Below are 18,436 nucleotides of genomic sequence, written 5' to 3' on the forward strand. Positions count from 1 at the left end.
AATAATCCTTATCTATTGTTTCTTAAGCACATTTGTACTGTTCTTGCAAACAAGTTAAAGTTTCTAAACTCCACCCAAGTTGCAATGCAATGGACACCCCCACTAGTGTCCTGCAGACTTTTCTTCCCTACAGAGGCTTTTTTCAACCTCCTGTCCCACCTCTTAGAGCCTACAAACCACCCCTGATGGCCACTTTTCCTTCAGTTTTCCATTGTTCCTGTGACTCATCAAAGGATTCAATCCCATGTGGATAGATCATTCCTCATGGGGTCTCTAGGCTGGTTGTAGATCTGAAAAACCAATTTGACACCATGGCTTATATTAGAAAAGCATTTTATTGAACACACTCTGGAGAGAGTCAGAATTAGGACAGCATTGAGGTGGATGCTGGGGTGGGATTCTGTTTCAATGGCTTACATTCTAAAAGACTTCAGATTTTTACATTGTCAGGAACCATGCTAGAGGGACCGAAAGACTGACTTGCTGCGGAATATAGAGAGGTGACATGGAAAAGTAGTCTGGGAATAGGGTTCTACCATGGAAGAGTATGTGGTAGATTGGATTAGACTACTCTCCAGAAAAGGGAAAACTTGACTTGGACAACTGCCTAGAAGGGGCAGGAGGCTGCCTGGGGGCGGGGCAGGGGTGGTGGCGCGGTCTTGCGGCCTTCTTAACTCTTCTTCTTAACTCTTGAAGCTCCTCCGGGAAGAGGACGTGGTGGAGACAAATTTGACACTGGAGCTGCTGCCTCCCCCAATCCCTCGGCCACTGCTTGCACTGAAGCCAGAGCCTCCTACACCGAGCCCACCACCCAGGCCGCCACTGCTGCTGGAGTAGTGGCCCCCGCTGCCACCACCTCCACCAATACCACCACCTATGCCTCCGCCAAAGCCTCCGCCGTAGCCTCCGCCTACGCCGCCGCCGTAGCCTCCGCCTACGCCGCCGCCATAGCCACCGCCGTAGCCCGAGGACAGACTGTTTGTAACCACAGCTGCAGAAAAAGGAGAAGAGGGTTAAGATTGGCCTAGGAGATTGGTTTCATAGGGCTAACTCGTTTGATGTGGTCCATGGAAGAGTGCTACACCTGACCCCTTTCACACAGAAGCCATAGAGAGGAACAAAGTAATCTTGTTAAGATGCTGGGACCAGGGAAACTAAGAATAGGGGCAAAGTAGGGGGATGGGGTCCAATATGTGAATGATACATGGCCTGTACCTCAAGAGATGAGGTATGAGCTACATCACTTCATGTCCTTATTTGTCTTCTGCCCCTCCATCATCTGCTTCCCATGTTCAATGAACATATATGGGGATAGGGGAATGTCTGGTATCTAGGCTCAGCAGGATTCTAAGATAGCATCAAGTCTCATCATTATGAATGCCTGTTTAAAATTACTTACAGATATTGACTGGTCCAACTCCTTCTCCACTCAGTCTGAAAGAGAAAACATTGAAATGAGAGTTCACATTTCTCCCACAGATAATGTTAGTCATATGGATAACCCCCATAGTCATAATGAGAGCTTAATCCAAGGCCAGATGTCTAGATGCCTCCAAGTCTACTTAAGTTAGAGAAAGACAATGCTCTCTGGAGGGACTTTCTAAAGAAGGATTGATTTATGCAAGGTTATCATAAGTCATGTTTCTTCCCTACCCATTTCACAGAAACAGGAGTCATTGGTTCTGGGAAATATGAATATGCATGAAGCATTTTGCCTTGTAAGAGTTTACGTTGTGTGAGAGAACTCAGCACAGACAAAAATCCCTAAAACAAGCATGTGTTTCTAACGCATTTATAAGATTATTTCTTTGTTGCTTTGTATGTCCCTCCCCCACAGTGTAACCCCCGCTTTCACTATATTTGATGTCAGTATAACATGTGGAGGAGATGGGGACAAACAAGTCGTTTAAGGATTCAGGTGGACCTGTTGCAACAATGAGAAGTACAAAATGTCATGTCAAAACCAGCTTTACAATGTCGGTGTGTGGGGGGGAGGGGGGTATAATTGAGTGGGGGGAGGGGGGAGGCTGGGAAGGGAGGTGAAGGGTAAACAAAGGAGGAGGCTGCAATGCTTGGTAAGAAATGTATGCATTATCCTGCCCATGTAATTGTAGCCCCTCTGTACAGTATGTTCTCAAATAAAATAAAATAAAATTTAAAAAAAAATCCCTAAAACAAAAGAATAGACTCGCCCTATGCAGGGTCAGAAGACTGAATGAAATGGTATTTGACAACTCAAAGGCTGGTGAGTTCAAGTCAGAGGGACTAACCACAAAAGACTTTTCAAAGGAAGAGGTACTTGAAAACTGGGGAAGGGAGGGGTGAAGATGAGTGTGGCATAATTATTGAAGTCTAGTACAGGACATGTACAAAGCAGAAAGGGGACAGCTTTTGCCTTGCCTTTTCTGAATTGCTCAGTGTTTGAAGGAGAGGTGGTGGCCCAAGAATATTGATGCAATGTGGGGAATTAATCAGACAGGGAAATTGAGGCCTACAAGGCACCCATGTGTCAAACTGAAATTGTGTAGATGATGTGTGACTGTGATGCATAAGACAGTGGTCACTTCTATGCGTGTTTTGCACCCTGAAGTGGAGAAGCTCCCGTTAATGAAAGCTGAGGCTCTTCTGGGCCAGTGGCGTTAGCCCACCTGCACTCCTCGCCCTCTAGCAGCTTGCGGTAGGTGGCAATCTCCACGTCCAGGGACAGCTTGACGTTCATCAGCTCCTGATAGTCACGCATCAGCCGGGCCATGTCCTGCTTAGCCTTCTGCAAGGCCTCCTCTAGTTCTGTCAGCTTGTTCCTGGCATCCTTGAGGGCCAGCTCCCCGCGTTGCTCAGCATCAGCAATAGCATTCTGCAGGTTGGCACACTACAAAGGGAAAGCAAGGAAGAGGGAGAGATCTCAGTAACTAGGTCAGATATGACTCTTCTTGAGATTCTAGATCAGACAAACTGCCTGGAGTTCTAGAGAAAGACAATGATCAGTGTCCTGAGTGTGTGTGTGTGTGTGTGTGTGTGTGTGTGTGTGTGTGTGTGTGTAGGAAAAGTAAAGCAAAGTAGGTGTCCCATTCAGAGCTCAGGCCCTTCCCTTGCCTTATTTCAACCTCACCCTACCTGCTTCTTGACGTTGTCTATCTCGGCTCTCAGCCTCTGGATCATGCGATTCATCTCGGAGATTTCGTGCTTGGTGTTGCGAAGATCATCACCATGCCTTCCTGCAGTCTGCTGTAGCTCCTCATACTAAAGCAGGCAAAAAAGAGGAATGCTCTCACTTACCTGAGGGTAAAGAGAACTTTCCCCAAGTTCTGGGTAGAAGCTCCTAAGAGGTAGTGAGTGGTACTGCTATCTCAAACCTGGAGCTGCCTCCAGTGGTTTCAAGGTAAGAGCTAGACTTAGATCATTTCTTCTTCCTCGTCTCTCCTCTTAGAAACTGATATGAAATGCTTTTTAGACTAGAAAATCTCTACCTGTCTATTCCCATAGTCATCCCAATTTGCCTCAGCAGGCCTCAATGGCTCCACCCTTAGCCTTGTCCTGGCCTGCAGTCCTAGCCACAGCTCACCTGCTCACTTAGGGGACAGTCACATAGGGCACTCACCTTGGTCTGATACCAGGACTCAGCTTCAGTCCGACTGCGGTTGGCAATGTCTTCATACTGAGCCTTAACCTCAGCGATGATGCTGTCCAGGTCCAGGCTGCGGTTGTTGTCCATGGACAGCACCACAGATGTGTCTGAGATGTGTGTCTGCATCTGGGACAGCTCCTGCGAGGACACTTGAAATCAATGATCTGATTCTGTATTATTTTAGCATAAGTTAAACAGTCAGATTTCCATCCATCGTTTCTCACCGCATCAAAGAACATCTTCAGGAAGTTGATCTCATCCATCAAAGCATCCACCTTGGCCTCTAGCTCTACCTTGTTCATGTAGGCAGCATCCACATCCTAGAGAAAAAGAGGGATGATAACACTAAGCAATGCCCACCTAACTTTAAATGCTCCACCCCCAGGAGATCACAGCCCCAGTTTTCCAGTTCTCTGGCACACGCACCTTCTTCAACATCACAAACTCATTCTCAGCAGTGGTACGCTTATTGATTTCATCTTCATACCTGGTGGTTTTAAGGGAGGGGAAATGCTCGTCAGACAATGAGGAACAGGAAAGGTATCTTTACTGACCCTGCTTTCACCCTGGGAAGGGGATTCTCACATCTCATAGTCTGGATCCAGGCAGGGTGAGACCTGGAGCAACAACCTGACCTATTAGCATGCTAATTTCTCTGTAACTGAGTAGCAGACAGTCATTCTGTTTTGTTTTATATTTTGTTTTGTGCAAGTACCAGGCCTTGAACTCAGGGTTGGAGCACTCTCTCTCTCTTTGCTTTTTCATTCAGGGTTGGTGCTCTACCCCTTGGAGCCACAGCTTCACTTCCAGCTATTTGTTGGCTGTTTGGAGATGTCTCAGAGACTTTCCTACCAAGCTGGCTTTGAACCACAATCCCCAGATTTCAGCCTCCTGAGTAGCTAGGATTAAATGTATGAGACACCAACATCCAGTTTCTGATATTCACTTGATATCACTACCAATCAGTTGCTTCAAGAATATTCCTGTGGATAAGCTGTGCTTTTTCTCCTCAACTTTGTATCGCTAGGGCTTTTGGTTAACATTCAGAATGGTTTTTAGAAAAGAAACAAAAGCAAGCACTAGCAGCTCAGTGGCTGTTCACCTGACAAAAGAAGATTTTTAGATCACCAAGTTGGATTCTGTCACCAGATTTGAAGGGAAACCATCAAAAGTGTACACTGTGAATTTTTGAGTCATGTGGAATAGTTTGCCAGGTAATGCCAAGGTTCAATGCTTGCTGTTCTGGCTGTTGGCTAAATGCCTTGCTCAGAGACTAAGCCTGGAGCTGGGCTAAAATTTTCTAAGCACAGATCTGATTTTCTTTCATTACAGTAGACATCCACAGACATTACGACTTCTAGCCTGCTTATAAAGTATATTTGGTACCATACAAATACCAATGTGCCTGCTTCTTCCTAGCTCCAACTTACTTGTTCTTAAAGTCTTCTACCAGGTCCTGCATGTTTCTAAGCTCTGAGTCCAGACGGCCCCTCTCCCCCAGAACCCCATCCAGCTGCCTTCTGAGGTTGTTGATATACTGCTCGAACAAAGGCTCCAGGTTCTGTCTCACAGTCTTGGTGCCTTGCTCCTGCAGCAGGGTCCATTTGGTGTCCAGGACCTTGTTCTGCTGTTCCAGGAACCGCACCTGGAGGGAGCCAAGTGTAAAAAAGATGGTTGGATTTCTTTTGTCTATGACAGACTCATTGTCCTGCCTCCCAGATGGGGTGCGTCCTAGGGCCACTTGGGGATTCCACAGTGAGACCCCAGGCCCTCTCTTCTAGGGCAGGTGGGACCCATTTGCACCAGGAACTGCTGGCTGCAGCATGGCCCTGGCTTTTGCTTCTGCAAAGGCCCTCAGCTTCTGTCTGATAAATATATCCACCCTGTTCATCAATCCACACCTCACAGGAGGCTGGGAGCTCATCAGGGCCCTGCTGAAACCAGGAGCTCTGAGAGGGCAGCCTCTGGGTGGGAACAAATTAGACTCAGTCTCCCTGCCTGCCAGTGCAGTTAAGAAAGAGGGCCTTGAGGCCAAGACACAGAAACAACTGATCACACCTGCACAGTGTGAAGGCCTCTACACAAAGCCTAGTAGATCTTCCCTCTTCCCTCTTTGTTTGGCATTTACCCTCCACTCACAGGGTGCATTCCGAAGGGCCACAACTCACCTTGTCGATGAAAGAAGCGAACTTGTTGTTGAGGGTCTTGATCTGCTCACGCTCCTCAGTCCTCACCCGCTGGATGGTGGGGTCGATTTGCAGGTTGAGAGGAGTCAGGAGGTTCTGGTTGATGGTAACTTCTTGGATGCCTCCAGGGGGGCACACGGGGAAGCCAGGGCCACCAAAGCCACCCCCATAGCCACCACCAAAGCCAGCTCCACCACCAAAGCCAGCACCTCCACCGCCGCCGAGCCCAAAGCTACCACCGCCAAAACCAAATCCACCACCGGCTCCACTTCCAAAGCCATAGCCAGCTCCAGCACCACCAATACTGCGGCCCCTGAAGGCACTTCCTCCGGTGTTAATGGAGATCCTCTTGGAACTACCCACGTTGTAGAGGCTCCGACTGCCATAGCTACCCAGTCCGGAAACACCTCCAAAACTGATCCTGCTACCCCCACCACCACCCCCGGAGCGGGACACAGAGGTAAAACTGGTGCGAGACACAGACGGGGTGATGGCAGAGGCAGCGCTGAAGGAGCGGCTGCCCCCACTTCGGAAGGACACACTGGACTGGCGAGACATGATGGCTTGCTCCTGGCAGGACAGAAGTCCCAGACACTAGTGGGTTGGGCGGTGCTGGAAAGAACGGAGCTCAGCGGGACGCAGTGGGTGGCTCTGTTACCTGGGAACTGCAATGCCCCTTTTATCCCCTCAGAACATGGGTTGGGCGGGAGAGCTGCCGAGCTGTGAATGATTAGTGGGCTGGGCATGCCTGGGGGGCAGCTGTGAGCTCACCCCGTCACACCTGCACAGTAGTGTGGGGTGCAAACGCTCTTCCTGGCAGGCTCTGCTCAGTTAGAAATAACCTTGCCTTGTAGCATTCATGTTTTGGCAGTGAATTAGTGAGACTGCCAGCTAGTGTCTCTTCCCCGTGGGACTTGGGGGTGGGGGTCGGCTGTGCAGCAGCCAAGAATGACCACAAGGAAGGGCATTTGCCAATGGCCACTGTACTAAAGATCCATACAGAACCAGGGACATTAGCCATCAATCTTCAGACTGGTAATCCTGCCTAGTCAGCTTAGGGGATGTTGTCCATCAGTGAGAGACAAAGGGAGGCCCTCCCTTCTTTTTTCTTCCCTCTTCTTATACTAGCTAGACAGGAAGTTTCTGAAGGGTCTTTAGCTCCACAGAGTCTGGAGATTCAAGACTAGAGAATTCCTCTCTGGACATACAGCCCAGCCGTGTGTCCCTCTGCTCTCTCTATAGCCAGGCTTCTCTCTCCGCAGCTCCTTCTAACTCAGCATTTTGTGTGTCTCTGACCTTTTCCTTGATCTTTCCCTGGGCAGGACCCTGTGGGGGCTTAGGAAATGAAAGGGTCCTGTGTGATCCCTTAGAAAGCATCTTGACACTGGGCTACGAAGCATGTCTCTCTGGGAGGTGGGGGGAACAGCACTCTGCTGGTTTCCCCCAATCCCTTCCCCCAGGTGTGTTCCAGCAAGCTCTCAGTTATTCCACCAGGGGAGAAATGAGTCATCGTATCTGTTGATACAGGCTGAAGGCTGCCACAAACACATACCTGCAGGAGCTTCTAATCTCATCAGGGAACATGTTGAGAATTGGCGGGCCTGTTATAACGGTGAACCATCCTGTTCGGAGCAGCGGGAATGGCCCCTGCTTCCTCTGAGCTCTGGCCCAGTCTCTTTCAGAGCCAAAGAGATGGAAAACTGAATTCTACATGTGGATGGATTGCCAGAGAGACTAGACAGAGCAGGTTCTGAGTGTCAGGAAAGCTAGCATAACACTCCACCAGTTACTCTCAGGAAAGATCCCAGAAGGCTCATCTGACAACCTGGTCTGGGTTGCCTGTGGTATCATTTAGAAGAAAGGGGATTCTGGTTAGGTTTTAGGAAGTGTCTATCCTAAACCACACCCTCTGGCTACAGACTAAAACCCTCTGCCTCTACCTTCTGCCTCTGGAGGAAGCTGTGGGAAGGGGTTCAAAGCCATGAGGCTGAGGGGCCATGTTCTCAAAAGTACAAAAATCATGACCGGCTAAGGCACAGAAATCTCTGCACAGGGCCTGTGGTTGGCCACAAGGAAATCAAGGCTGTGGGAAATGACTTTCTGGTGCAGAGGATCTGCTGAACCAGTGATTGCTCACCAGAGGCTGTGGTGAGAGAGCATACCGCAGCTAGAGCTGGCCTGGTAGGTTTTGGGCAATGAGGTTTGGGTGCCTCCCTACCTAGATCATGGTGAGACCCCTTACCAATTTCAGTTGCCATCTGGAGGTCAGATGTGAGTGTCTGAGACATCCTGTGGTGCTCTCAGCCCTGACAGAACAGATCCCAACTTGAAGCAAGTGTTTAGGGACTCCTAGCAAGAGTTTTCCCTCCCTGCCCTGGAAGATGACTATCTGGGCATGTCCTGCCACACACAGAGACAGGTCCTAGGTACAATCCCCACTGCCCTTGGAGACACTGGGGCATTCTCTTCTCTGCATCCATCCTCCTCCAGCTGTGTTGTGAAGGAGGGCTTGGCCGGACAGGAATGTACTCGGGGCCAGTCTGAGAATCGCTACAGTGTACCATGCTCAGATCTAGGTGCCAAGGACCAGTGGTGTGGGGGTGGCAGGTAGCTGGGCAAGGAGTGTTGTTGAGGTAACACTGGGAAAAGCAGCACTCTGTCCAAGCTCGTGGGAACCTCCCCCCAGCTGGCAGGGCAGCTCCTCCCACCACGCCACACCTGAGAAGATGTGAGGATAGAGAAGTCCCCATGGACAGATAAGTCCCAGCCCTTCGGCTGAGTGGGAGTCCCACTCTAGCTAGAAATCCCATAGAGACAGGAAGAAAGGAATTGCACTGGGACCGCAAACTCCAATGGGAGCTTAGAGAAGCAGTTACCAAGACCTGGTCAGACATGCTATGTTTAGCCTAGCTTCTATCCGACTTCCTCTACAGCACAGTTGGACAGCACAGTGTTGGGGTGAGGGGCCTATCTAATGGAGGGCCCACTGATTTCTCTGTCAGAGAAGATGGCAATAAGATGACTTTTCAGATTCCTCGTGGAGGAGTATGAGAAACAAAGACTATTCTGCATGAACAGAGTTCTTTGCAGACAGCAGACACAGGGGAGAGTCTCCGCTCATAGATGAAGAATATGCAAACCTGAAACACCAGCCAAGCCTTTCTCCATGAAGCCTACACCTCAAGCTGTGTGTTGCTTGTTTGTTTTATTTTTTTAAGACACATTTGAGCCTGATGCCAGTGACTCATGCTTATAATCCTCACTACTCAAGAGGCTAAGAGCCGAGGATCAAGGTTCAAAACCAACGAGGGCATGAAAATCCATGAGATTTTTATCTCCAATTACCCACCCCCAAAAAATGCAGAAGTGGTGCTGTAGCTCAAGTGGTAGAATGCCAACCTTCAGCAAAAAAGCTAAGGAACAGGTCCAAAGTTCAAGCTCCAGTACTGGCACAAAGGACAGAGAGAGAGAGAGACAGAGACAGAGACAGAGAGACAGAGAGAGACAGACAGAAACAGAGAATACACTTAATGGAAGACATAAAATAATAAATAGGACATGATTTGCATATAGGCCTGCCCCAATCTCTCCCAATGTCAGAGGCCCTTATCACACACACTTAGTCCAGTCTTGCTCACTGAGGGACTCTGAAATCCTTCTCTAAACTGAAATGATACACACAGAGTCCATACCACCCCTCTCTGGGTATGGATCCATCTATACAGGACAACTCTTTTGTCCCTTTCAGACTGGACACTCTTTGAATACAGGTCATGACTTTTCATTCTTTGGTCTTCTCTCTGTTCCTCTCCTTTCCTTCCCAGCCCTGACAGCATCCTGCTTCTGAGTCTACCAATAGCTTCTATATCCTGCCATTAGCCCCCAAATCCCCTTCCAAGAGAGAAAGAGAGCAGTAGTGTCCTCATATTTGCAGCCTTTCCATCCCTGCTTGAGGAGCAATAGCTGAAGTGTGAGTCACCTTATTCATTGGGCTCTGGTTGGCAGACCCTATTCAGAAGCCTGGGGCCAGATCCTCGGGATGGGGAAGGGCAGATGGAACAGTGTGCCAGCCCCAGACAACTCTCCACAAAGCCTAGCCGCAGGGAGGAATTGAGAGAATTTTCCTGACTCCACCCTAAGCCATGGGTGTCCTGTCCCCACCCCAACTCCTTGGGGATTGGCGGGGGGGGGGGGGGGGGGGGGGGGCTAGATCCTCAGGATTACAGGATCCTAGGGGAGCAGGAGGGGGATGGGCAATCCTGTGGACCTGGAAAGTCAAATATACCATTTCTCCCTCTGGTAGCCAAGTTGTCAAATACTGCCTTATGATTCTGGGAATCCCACCAGCTTCTCTAGGACTCTTATACCCCAAGTCTGAAAACAAGCCTTGGTAGAAATGTCCACAAGTAAAGCAGTCTCTTAACCTTGACTCAGATGGACTTCGGAGGCTGTTCCCAGCTGTTGTGATTGGGGTCATGGTGACAAGTGGTGTCTTGACTCCTTGGAATTGGGTTTTCCTACACAAATGCTTCATACAAATTGAGACCACAGATACAAAAACTTGTGGCGTCACTTGGTCCTAACCTGGTCCATGAAATGTTCTAGAACCCTGGACATGTTTTCCAGCCTCTTACTGCAGTTTCTCCAATGACCCACAAATGTCAGAGGAAAGGAACCTGAGCTTACTGCAAAAGGCCATGAAGATGGAAAGGGCATTGTAAGACTGATCTCATGCCTGCCCAAAGCTGGGTTTTTAATGATGAAAGCTGTGTGTGTGTGTGTGTGTGTGTGTGTGTGTGTGTGTGTGTGTGTGTGTGTGTGTGTGTGTGTGTGTGTGTGTGTACAATGACTAGTGGTAGACAGGAGAGCTGGGGTGTGTGTGTGTGTGTGTGTGTGTGTGTGTGTGTGTGTGTGTGTGTGTGTGTGTGTGTGTGTGTGTGTGTACAATGACTAGTGGTAGACAGGAGAGCTGGGGAAAATAATCCAAGAAATAAAAAAGTCTCAGAACAAAGGAAAGTAAATATTGTCAGTGGGACCAAACAGGAAGAGTGGGACAAAATGCAGGGTTTACGTACAGAGTCTGCTCTGTAAATGGCCCCAGATCCAGCAGGAGTTTGGCGCTTGTGGGTGAACGCTGAAGACCAGAGTATTCAGCTTCTCCCCAACAGGTCTCTGCAGGTCCGGGGAATGTTCTTTCTTTGCTGGAAGAATGTTTTGCCAATAGCATACCAAGTCTTTGAAAATCCCCTTTGGTTGATTGAAACTATGGGCTGGAAATCAACAAATACTTTAATTAGTCAGAGGGACTAAGATAAGGATATACAGAAAACACACACACACACACACACACACACACACACACACACACACACACACACACACACACACAACCTCTGGACTTTGCTTTCCCATAGAGGGTGGTTTGGGGTTTTAAACAGCATATATAGGAACTGTCATGTGGTCAGCTCCATGCTACAAATATCAGCACATCTAGAATTGTGGGCCTGACAGGAAGATTTGTACCATCTTCATATTTGCTTTGGTCTTCATATATAGGCTGAGCATATCTGCCATTTTTGAAATTCACAGCTTTCCCTTTCAGTGAATAGTTACACCAGGCTGTAAACCTATGGTGTTAGAGACATGGAGTAAGTCTCTTCACATTCTTTTGTTTTGTTCTGTTTTGTTTTGTGCCGTTATTGGGGCTTGAACTCAGGGCCTGGACATTGTCCCTTGGTGTGTTCACTGAAGGCTGGTGATATACCACTTGAACCACAGTTCTATTTTCTGGCTTTTCATTAGTTAATTGGAGCTAAGAGCTTCTTGAGCTGGGCGCCTGGAATCCTAGCTACTCAGGAAGCTGAGATTTGAGGGTCTCAGTTCAAAGCCAGCCTAGGCAGGAAAGTGGGTGAGACTTTTATCTCCAATAAACTACTTAGAAAAAGCTGGAAGTGGTTATTTGACTCTAGTAGTAGAGTGCTAACCTTGTGCACAAAGAAGCTCAGGGACAGTGTCCAGGCCTTTAGTTCAAGCTCCAAGACTGGCAAAATAAAAAATAAAAAAGATGAAGTTTCTTGGACTTTCCTGCCTGGGCTGGCTTCATATCATGATCCTCAGATCTTAGTCTCCCCTATAGATAAGATTACTGACTGCAGGTATCTAGCTTTCCTTCCTATTCTTTTTTTTTAATTGTGAAAATACTGTACAGAGGGGTTACAATTACATGGGCAAGATAATGGGTACATTTCTTATCAAGCATTGTAGCCTCCTCCTTTGTTTCCCCTTCCCATCCCTTCCCATCCTCTCCCCAGCCCCCTTTCCTTCCTATTCTTAACCCACTCCATGCTCCTTTCTACTACTTCCACAGAAGTATGTTAGGAATAGAAAGGCAGAGACAGAGACTGGAGCTGCCATGTCTTGGAGCTTCAGTGTAGCTCACAGGTTCCTCATCATGACAAGGATGGACCTGGAACAGTCTTGCAATAGTCTCACTTCCATCTGACTTTGCCTTTGACTTTGGATGAGCTCCTGCCACATGGGCTGGGTCAGTATAGGTAGTGATAACCCAGGGGAAATAGGAAAGCAGGCAACAGTGCTAAGCCTAGAAATGCTACCTCAGCCAGGCTGTCCACTGTGTTACCCTGGAGTTGGAACAATCCTTGCTACATCCAGTCCCAACCTCCACACACTTTCAACCCTGTCTCCACATTATACAAATTCTACTAGCAACCTTGTTCTATGCCCACTTGGGCAAGGCACCACTGGCAAGAGGGAAGGGAAAGGGGGCTTAAGGCTTTTCCCAAGGAAGATGCAATGTTTAAAGCAACTGATATATTAGTTGTACCAATCATTGAATTGTCTCCCTTCAACACATGTATCTTGAGCAATTGTAGGGTGCTGTGTAGACTTGGGCTGTACCCATATGAATTTCCCTCTCATACACCAGGTGAGCTCAAAGCTGAATCTCCTTCCTGGAAGTCTTTGCCAGGCACAAGATGGTGACTCCCATCACTTGACCAATGTGATGGTTAATACTCATTGTTAATTTGACTGGATTAAAAGACTCCTAGGGAAATGAATCCTAAGACACATATTCAAATGTTTTTTTTTTCTTTCATGCAATTGTTTCTAACACATTTACATGATTATTTCTTTGTTGCTTTATATGTCACTCCCCCACAGTATAACCCCTGCTTTCACTGTATTTGATGTTGGTATAATTTGTGGAGGGGAAGGGAAAAAACAAATTGTGTAAATAGGGATACAGGTGGACCCATTGCAACAATGAGATGTACAAGTCATTATGTTGAAAAGGAACTTTACAACCTTGGTGGGGGGGAGGAGGGAGGAGGATTGGATGGGGGGGCAGGGGGGAGGATGGGAAGGGATGGGAAGGGGAAACAAAGGAGGAGTCTACAATGCTTGATAAGAAATGTACTCATTATCTTGTCCATGTAATTGTAAACCCTCTGTACAGTATTTTCATAATAAAAAAAAGAAAAAAGAGAGACTCCTAGAAAATTGGTAATGCATACTTGTTGATGGATACATGGGTCAACACACTATGGAGAAGACTCATCCTTAGACTGGGTCTGGACCAAAGGAAAACATGGAAGAGAGGGAAGTTCATGCTTTTGTGTACTTGACTCTCCTTGAGTGGGTATATTTTAGCTGCTTTGTCACCCATGGACAGAAGACTCCAAACTTGCAACATCAGCTCTTCTGAGACCTGCCAGACTTTCAGCCTCAGCATGGGATTACATCATGAGTCTCCCTTGTTCTGAGGCTTCAAGGTTTTTGGACTGGTTTCTCAAGCTCTCCAGTCTACAAACACCCATTGTGTATACACGAACACACACACACACACACACACACAGACACACACACACACACACACACACACACACACACACACACTATTGGTTCTGTTCCTTTGGAGAACTCTGACTAACACAGCCAGCATCCTACCCAAGTTGGTTTCAGAACAAAACTCTATCATCTCTCAGTGATCCATCCATAGAGAAAGAATGAGTTTAGGGAGGTAAGACCCAACCCCAAAGCCCACAGCCAGGTGGAGTTACAGCAGGATGGAGGCCTGGTCTTGTCCCACACACTATCCATTATCCTATGTCATCCTGCCTGACCTCAGCACGGGCCCATTTATATCCTTCTTGGAGGCTGTGGGTCTCAGTCTTCTTCAGAGGAAAATCTCCTACCACTGAGGCGTTTGTCCAGCCAGTGACTGTTATATATGATCTACATCTTACTGCTCTGCTTTTTCTCCCTGTCCAGAGCCTCGGTAACAGCCTCTGTCTTTCCAGAGAACAATGGCTCAGAGCCAAAGACTACACAATTGCATTTGCCCTGACAGGCACCTAGTCCCAATAGTCTGTGAGCAGTGCAAACCATGGACAGGAAGAGGAAAGGATGGTGAAAACCTTCTCTGCTCTGCCTCCCTCTTTCCCTCCCTCCTCACCTCTTCGTCCACATACTAATCCAAGGAGTATACACTCACACACAACTCTGTCTTCTAATCTTTGGGACCCACTGTGATTTCTTCCAGCTCTCCATCAAAGCCCTTTCTCTGAGATACTTGCTCGTTGCATTCACAAATCCCTGGCTTCCTAAGACCTATCAGCCTCAAACCTCATTCTCCAGAAGGGAGGGGTATGCATATGAGTCCTTGGAGCCTATCTATCTCTACCTTAGTGCTCCAAGAAGAATTTATGCCCAGTGCTGATGCTTCCCACCCCAGGACCCCTATCCCCATCACCCCTTCTTCCTTTCTCCTATTCAGCATCATTGATTCAAAACATGAAGCAAATACCCAGATGCTTTCTCAGTCTTCCAAATGGATGGCACATGCATGGTGATTGCTAGACCAGATGCCTCTCTGAAACTCTGTTTGGATCCCACTCATAGATGGGTCAGTGCTCCAGTTGTATATTGTAGAATGACTGAAAATAATAACAATAGCCCATTTATAGGGCAGTGACTATGTTCCAGACATGCCACATGTATCAATTCATTTAATCCACCTAACCTCACAAGCTAGATCCATGGTTATCCCTGTTTTGCAGGAAAACCTATTCCTGGAGAAGGTAAGAAGCTGGAAACGCAGCTTCACCGTGGTCCACTTCAGGTTGATGACACCTGAACATGACCCCTGAAGAAGATGAGGTCCAATCTCCAGACAGCTTAGAAGGTCAGGCACTCAGACTGCCATGAATGCTACCCAGTTTTCAGTAAACTTTGGTATTGCCCAGCAATCCAAGGGAGAGGGACTTCTGTCATTGAGTGAGAAAAGGGGGACAACTTTGGGGAGTTCTCCTCAACTCTCTGACTACCCACAACCTTCAGCTGTTCCTTCTGCTTCTCATCTCTGCCAACCACACAGCCACTGTAGATCCCTACAGAATTTTGCTCTGAATGAGCAGTGGCAAAGAACAACTACGACACATGGTGAGTATAAAATGATGTAGTACTCGGGCTGTGGTTCAGCACTTCAATTTCCTGGTGATGAGCCATGATATCCAGGGACCCCTGGTAGAGATCAATCATTTCCCTGAATGAAGGCACCACACTGAGAAAAGAAATTAACCCCACTGAACTCAGATATGTGAACAGATCTGTGTTATAGTTCTGTGAATGTGACAAAACACCTGAGAGAATCAACTTAAAGAAGAAAGATTTATTTTATTCCATAGTTCCAGAAGCTTCAGTCCAAGGTTCATGGACTCCATCTTGTTTGGCCTGTGGTGAGGGAGAGCATCATGGTAGGAAGCTTGTGGCAGAACAGAGATGTTCACCTCATGGTGGTCAGGAAGGTGAGAGACAGAAACAGAGAGGAAGTGAGAGAGGGGAGATTGAGATGGGGGAGGGAGAGAGAGAGGTACTGAGAGAGAGGGAGGTGAAAGGCAGAGAGAGGAGGAGAGGACTTGAAAGAGGAGAAGAGAAACTTGTAACAAGATGCACTTCCCAAGATGTAGCCCCCTCCTTTCATCAGATCATAGACTCATGAATGGATGAGTGCATTGGTGAGGTCAGAGATCTCGTGACCCAGTCACGTCCACAAGTCCCACCTCTGAACACTACTGCATTAGAAAGGCAGTCCTCCTCATTTGAGCCTTTGGGGAATATTACAGACCCATAACATAACATAAGCTGACGTCCTCCAGTTCTTTGAAGTCAATGGCTATCAAAGAGTACTGATGGTGTGCCTGGCATTGTGCTAAGTTTAACCCACCTTGTCTTAGTTAACACTCACAATTATTAAGAGGACACAAACACTACTTGATTATTAGCTTTTTTTGTGAGCCTTGGGATAGAATATGTCATAACTTGAGGTCACAAAGCTCAGAGGCGTCAAGACCAGAACTTAAATCCAGGTCTGGCTTCTCCCACAGCTTGTGCTCTCAACTGTACCCCTAAAAGCTATACCTGCAGCCTAGATACCATAGCCACCTGGAATAGGCATCTCATCTAAACAAAACCAGCGCCCACCTCTGCAAATCAGCTGTGAGACAGATCTGCCATGCCATAGCCTCCATTTAACCAGGTCACCCTATACCATCCACACCATACCCAGGAAGAAATCCAGAGCTAGTACTGAAATCACCAATAACATATCCTGCAAGATGGAGCTTCTCATCTTTCTAACTCCATGAGCTCCAAATGCACTCCACTTGTCCATCAGCCTTCCCAGACAAAGGCCCTGCCAACAAGTGAACAAAAGCTTCATTCATGATGACCCTCCTTTGCCCCCACCCTGCATTGCTTCCCTCCTTAGCTGCCCTCCTGAGAATCCCAAGCAGTTTGAGAGGCAGTCTGAGGGTTTGTCCCATTATCCATCAGTCTTCTTACCCTCTAGGCCATTCTGGAAGGAAGAGCTTGCATGCCCAGCAACTACTGAAGACTCGTAGCTAGGTAGCACAACTTGTCCAGCCCTCTTGAGCAGTCTCCAACCGCCAGCTAACCTAGGTATTCCCAAGGGCTGGACCTCCTTCACTCTGGTGTCAACCATGGCCTCCTGAAAGTTGGCATATTGCCCTCAGCAGAAAACAATAACATATTATGGTCTGCAAGACCTCAGACATAACATGGCTCTATTGTTCTGAGTCTGAAAAATGATCTCACACTAATCCTGAGAACTGAGGTTAGCCCTGGTCCCTTGGTGAAACAGGTTCTCCTTTGCTCAGGAACACACAGTGGCTCACACATAGTCTTATGCTCAACTCCTTATGCCTCTGTTGTGTCTCCCTTCATTCACATCCACCTTACCATTCTTTTTCCAGGCAAAATAACGACCCCCAAAGATGTCCCACTAGAATCCTTGGAACCTCTGAATGCATTTATTAGGCTACATAGCAAAGGGAAATTGGGGCTGTGGGTAGAATTTGGGTTCTAATCAGACAGCTTTAACATAGGGAAATAATCCTGGATTATCTGGGGGTCCAAGCATCCTTGAATGTGGAGACGGGAAACAGAAGAACTTAGGTTCTTTATACAGTTGCTGGGAAAAGAGGCTGGGCTAAGGCATGCTGGTGACCTATAGAAGCTGGAAGGGACCAGGAATCAGGAGCTGCCTACAGGAGCACAGATCAGCCAGGAACTTGATCTTAGCTGGTGAGACCTATCTCAGATGGTTACTTGTGAAAGAGCAAAATAAGTGCAACATATGTCTTTTGGGGAGGGAGGGGTGTCCGGTCGTGGGGCCTGAACTCTGGGCCTGGGGGCTGTCCCTCAGCTCTTCAGCTCCAGGCTAGCGCTCTACCACTTGAGCCACAGTGCCACTTCCGGCTTTTTTCTTTTTGCTTATATGGTGCTGAGGAATCGAACCCAGGGCCTCATGCATGCAAGGCAAGCACTCTACCACTGAGCCACCTTCCCAGCCCCAGCAACACATGTTTTATCACATGTGACATAATAAAATTGCTCAGTTTTTCTGAGTCTGTGTTATTGGGTTGCATAGCAACAATGAACCATCTCTAGATACACCATCCAGACACTTTTCCAAAGAATTCTGGTCTGTACTGTACATACTCAGGCCATTCTCCCCCAACTTCAAGGTCTCTTTCCCTGCCTCTGCTTCTCAGCCCTCCCTCCCTGCCCCTCCACTTCCTGAATTCTGCTCCTTGTCTAACCTCTGCCAAAATCCACTGTTTGTATCAACAAAGCTCAGAACTCATTTTGTTCTACCAGGCCTTTAACTAGGTCCAGGGAGCCCCAGAAAGCAGGCTACCTTCTTCATTTGTGGTATAGCTATTTCCCCAGATGCATAATCTGATTCCTCCAGAGTCATATCCACTTGTCTAGACTGAAAGCCTTCAGTCTACCTGTCTCTCCAGACCCACACCCTATGTTCCTTACCCCTAGTGCTGAGCAGCAACTGATGGACAGACTCACTGCTTACAATGGCTAAGGGCAGGAGAAACTCCAGCTACAAGTAGACCTTTCCTCTATTGCCTTTGGATGGGAATAGGGTCAGCCAGCTCAGGTACCCTCTACCTGGAGGTCTTGCCTTTTGTGATGATCCCAACCAGCTTGGTGGAGGGTGCCCCGCCTTGCCAGCCTATTTCTAGAGTTCTGAAGGAATTAGATTTTTGGCAGCTCAGTCGTCTCATCC

General features: G+C 47.8%; 1 protein-coding gene across 1 annotated transcript; it reads right to left on the reverse strand.

Moving 5' to 3' along the window:
* Positions 1-316: 316 nt before the first annotated feature.
* On the reverse strand, positions 317-6,451 carry Krt5 (keratin 5). The gene is made up of 9 exons (XM_070041517.1): positions 5,794-6,451; positions 5,056-5,270; positions 4,052-4,112; positions 3,850-3,945; positions 3,599-3,763; positions 3,115-3,240; positions 2,649-2,869; positions 1,400-1,434; positions 317-991 (listed from the first exon to the last, which is right to left on the reverse strand). Exons 1-9 carry the CDS (start codon positions 6,367-6,369, stop codon positions 684-686), a joined length of 1,803 nt encoding a protein of 600 aa, XP_069897618.1. The 5' UTR covers positions 6,370-6,451; the 3' UTR covers positions 317-683.
* Positions 6,452-18,436: the final 11,985 nt, after the last annotated feature.

This window comes from Dipodomys merriami, unplaced genomic scaffold (genome assembly GCF_024711535.1).
Source record: "Dipodomys merriami isolate MVZ:Mamm:240054 unplaced genomic scaffold, mDipMer1.0.p SCAF_10, whole genome shotgun sequence".
Classification (NCBI taxonomy): domain Eukaryota; kingdom Metazoa; phylum Chordata; class Mammalia; order Rodentia; family Heteromyidae; genus Dipodomys; species Dipodomys merriami.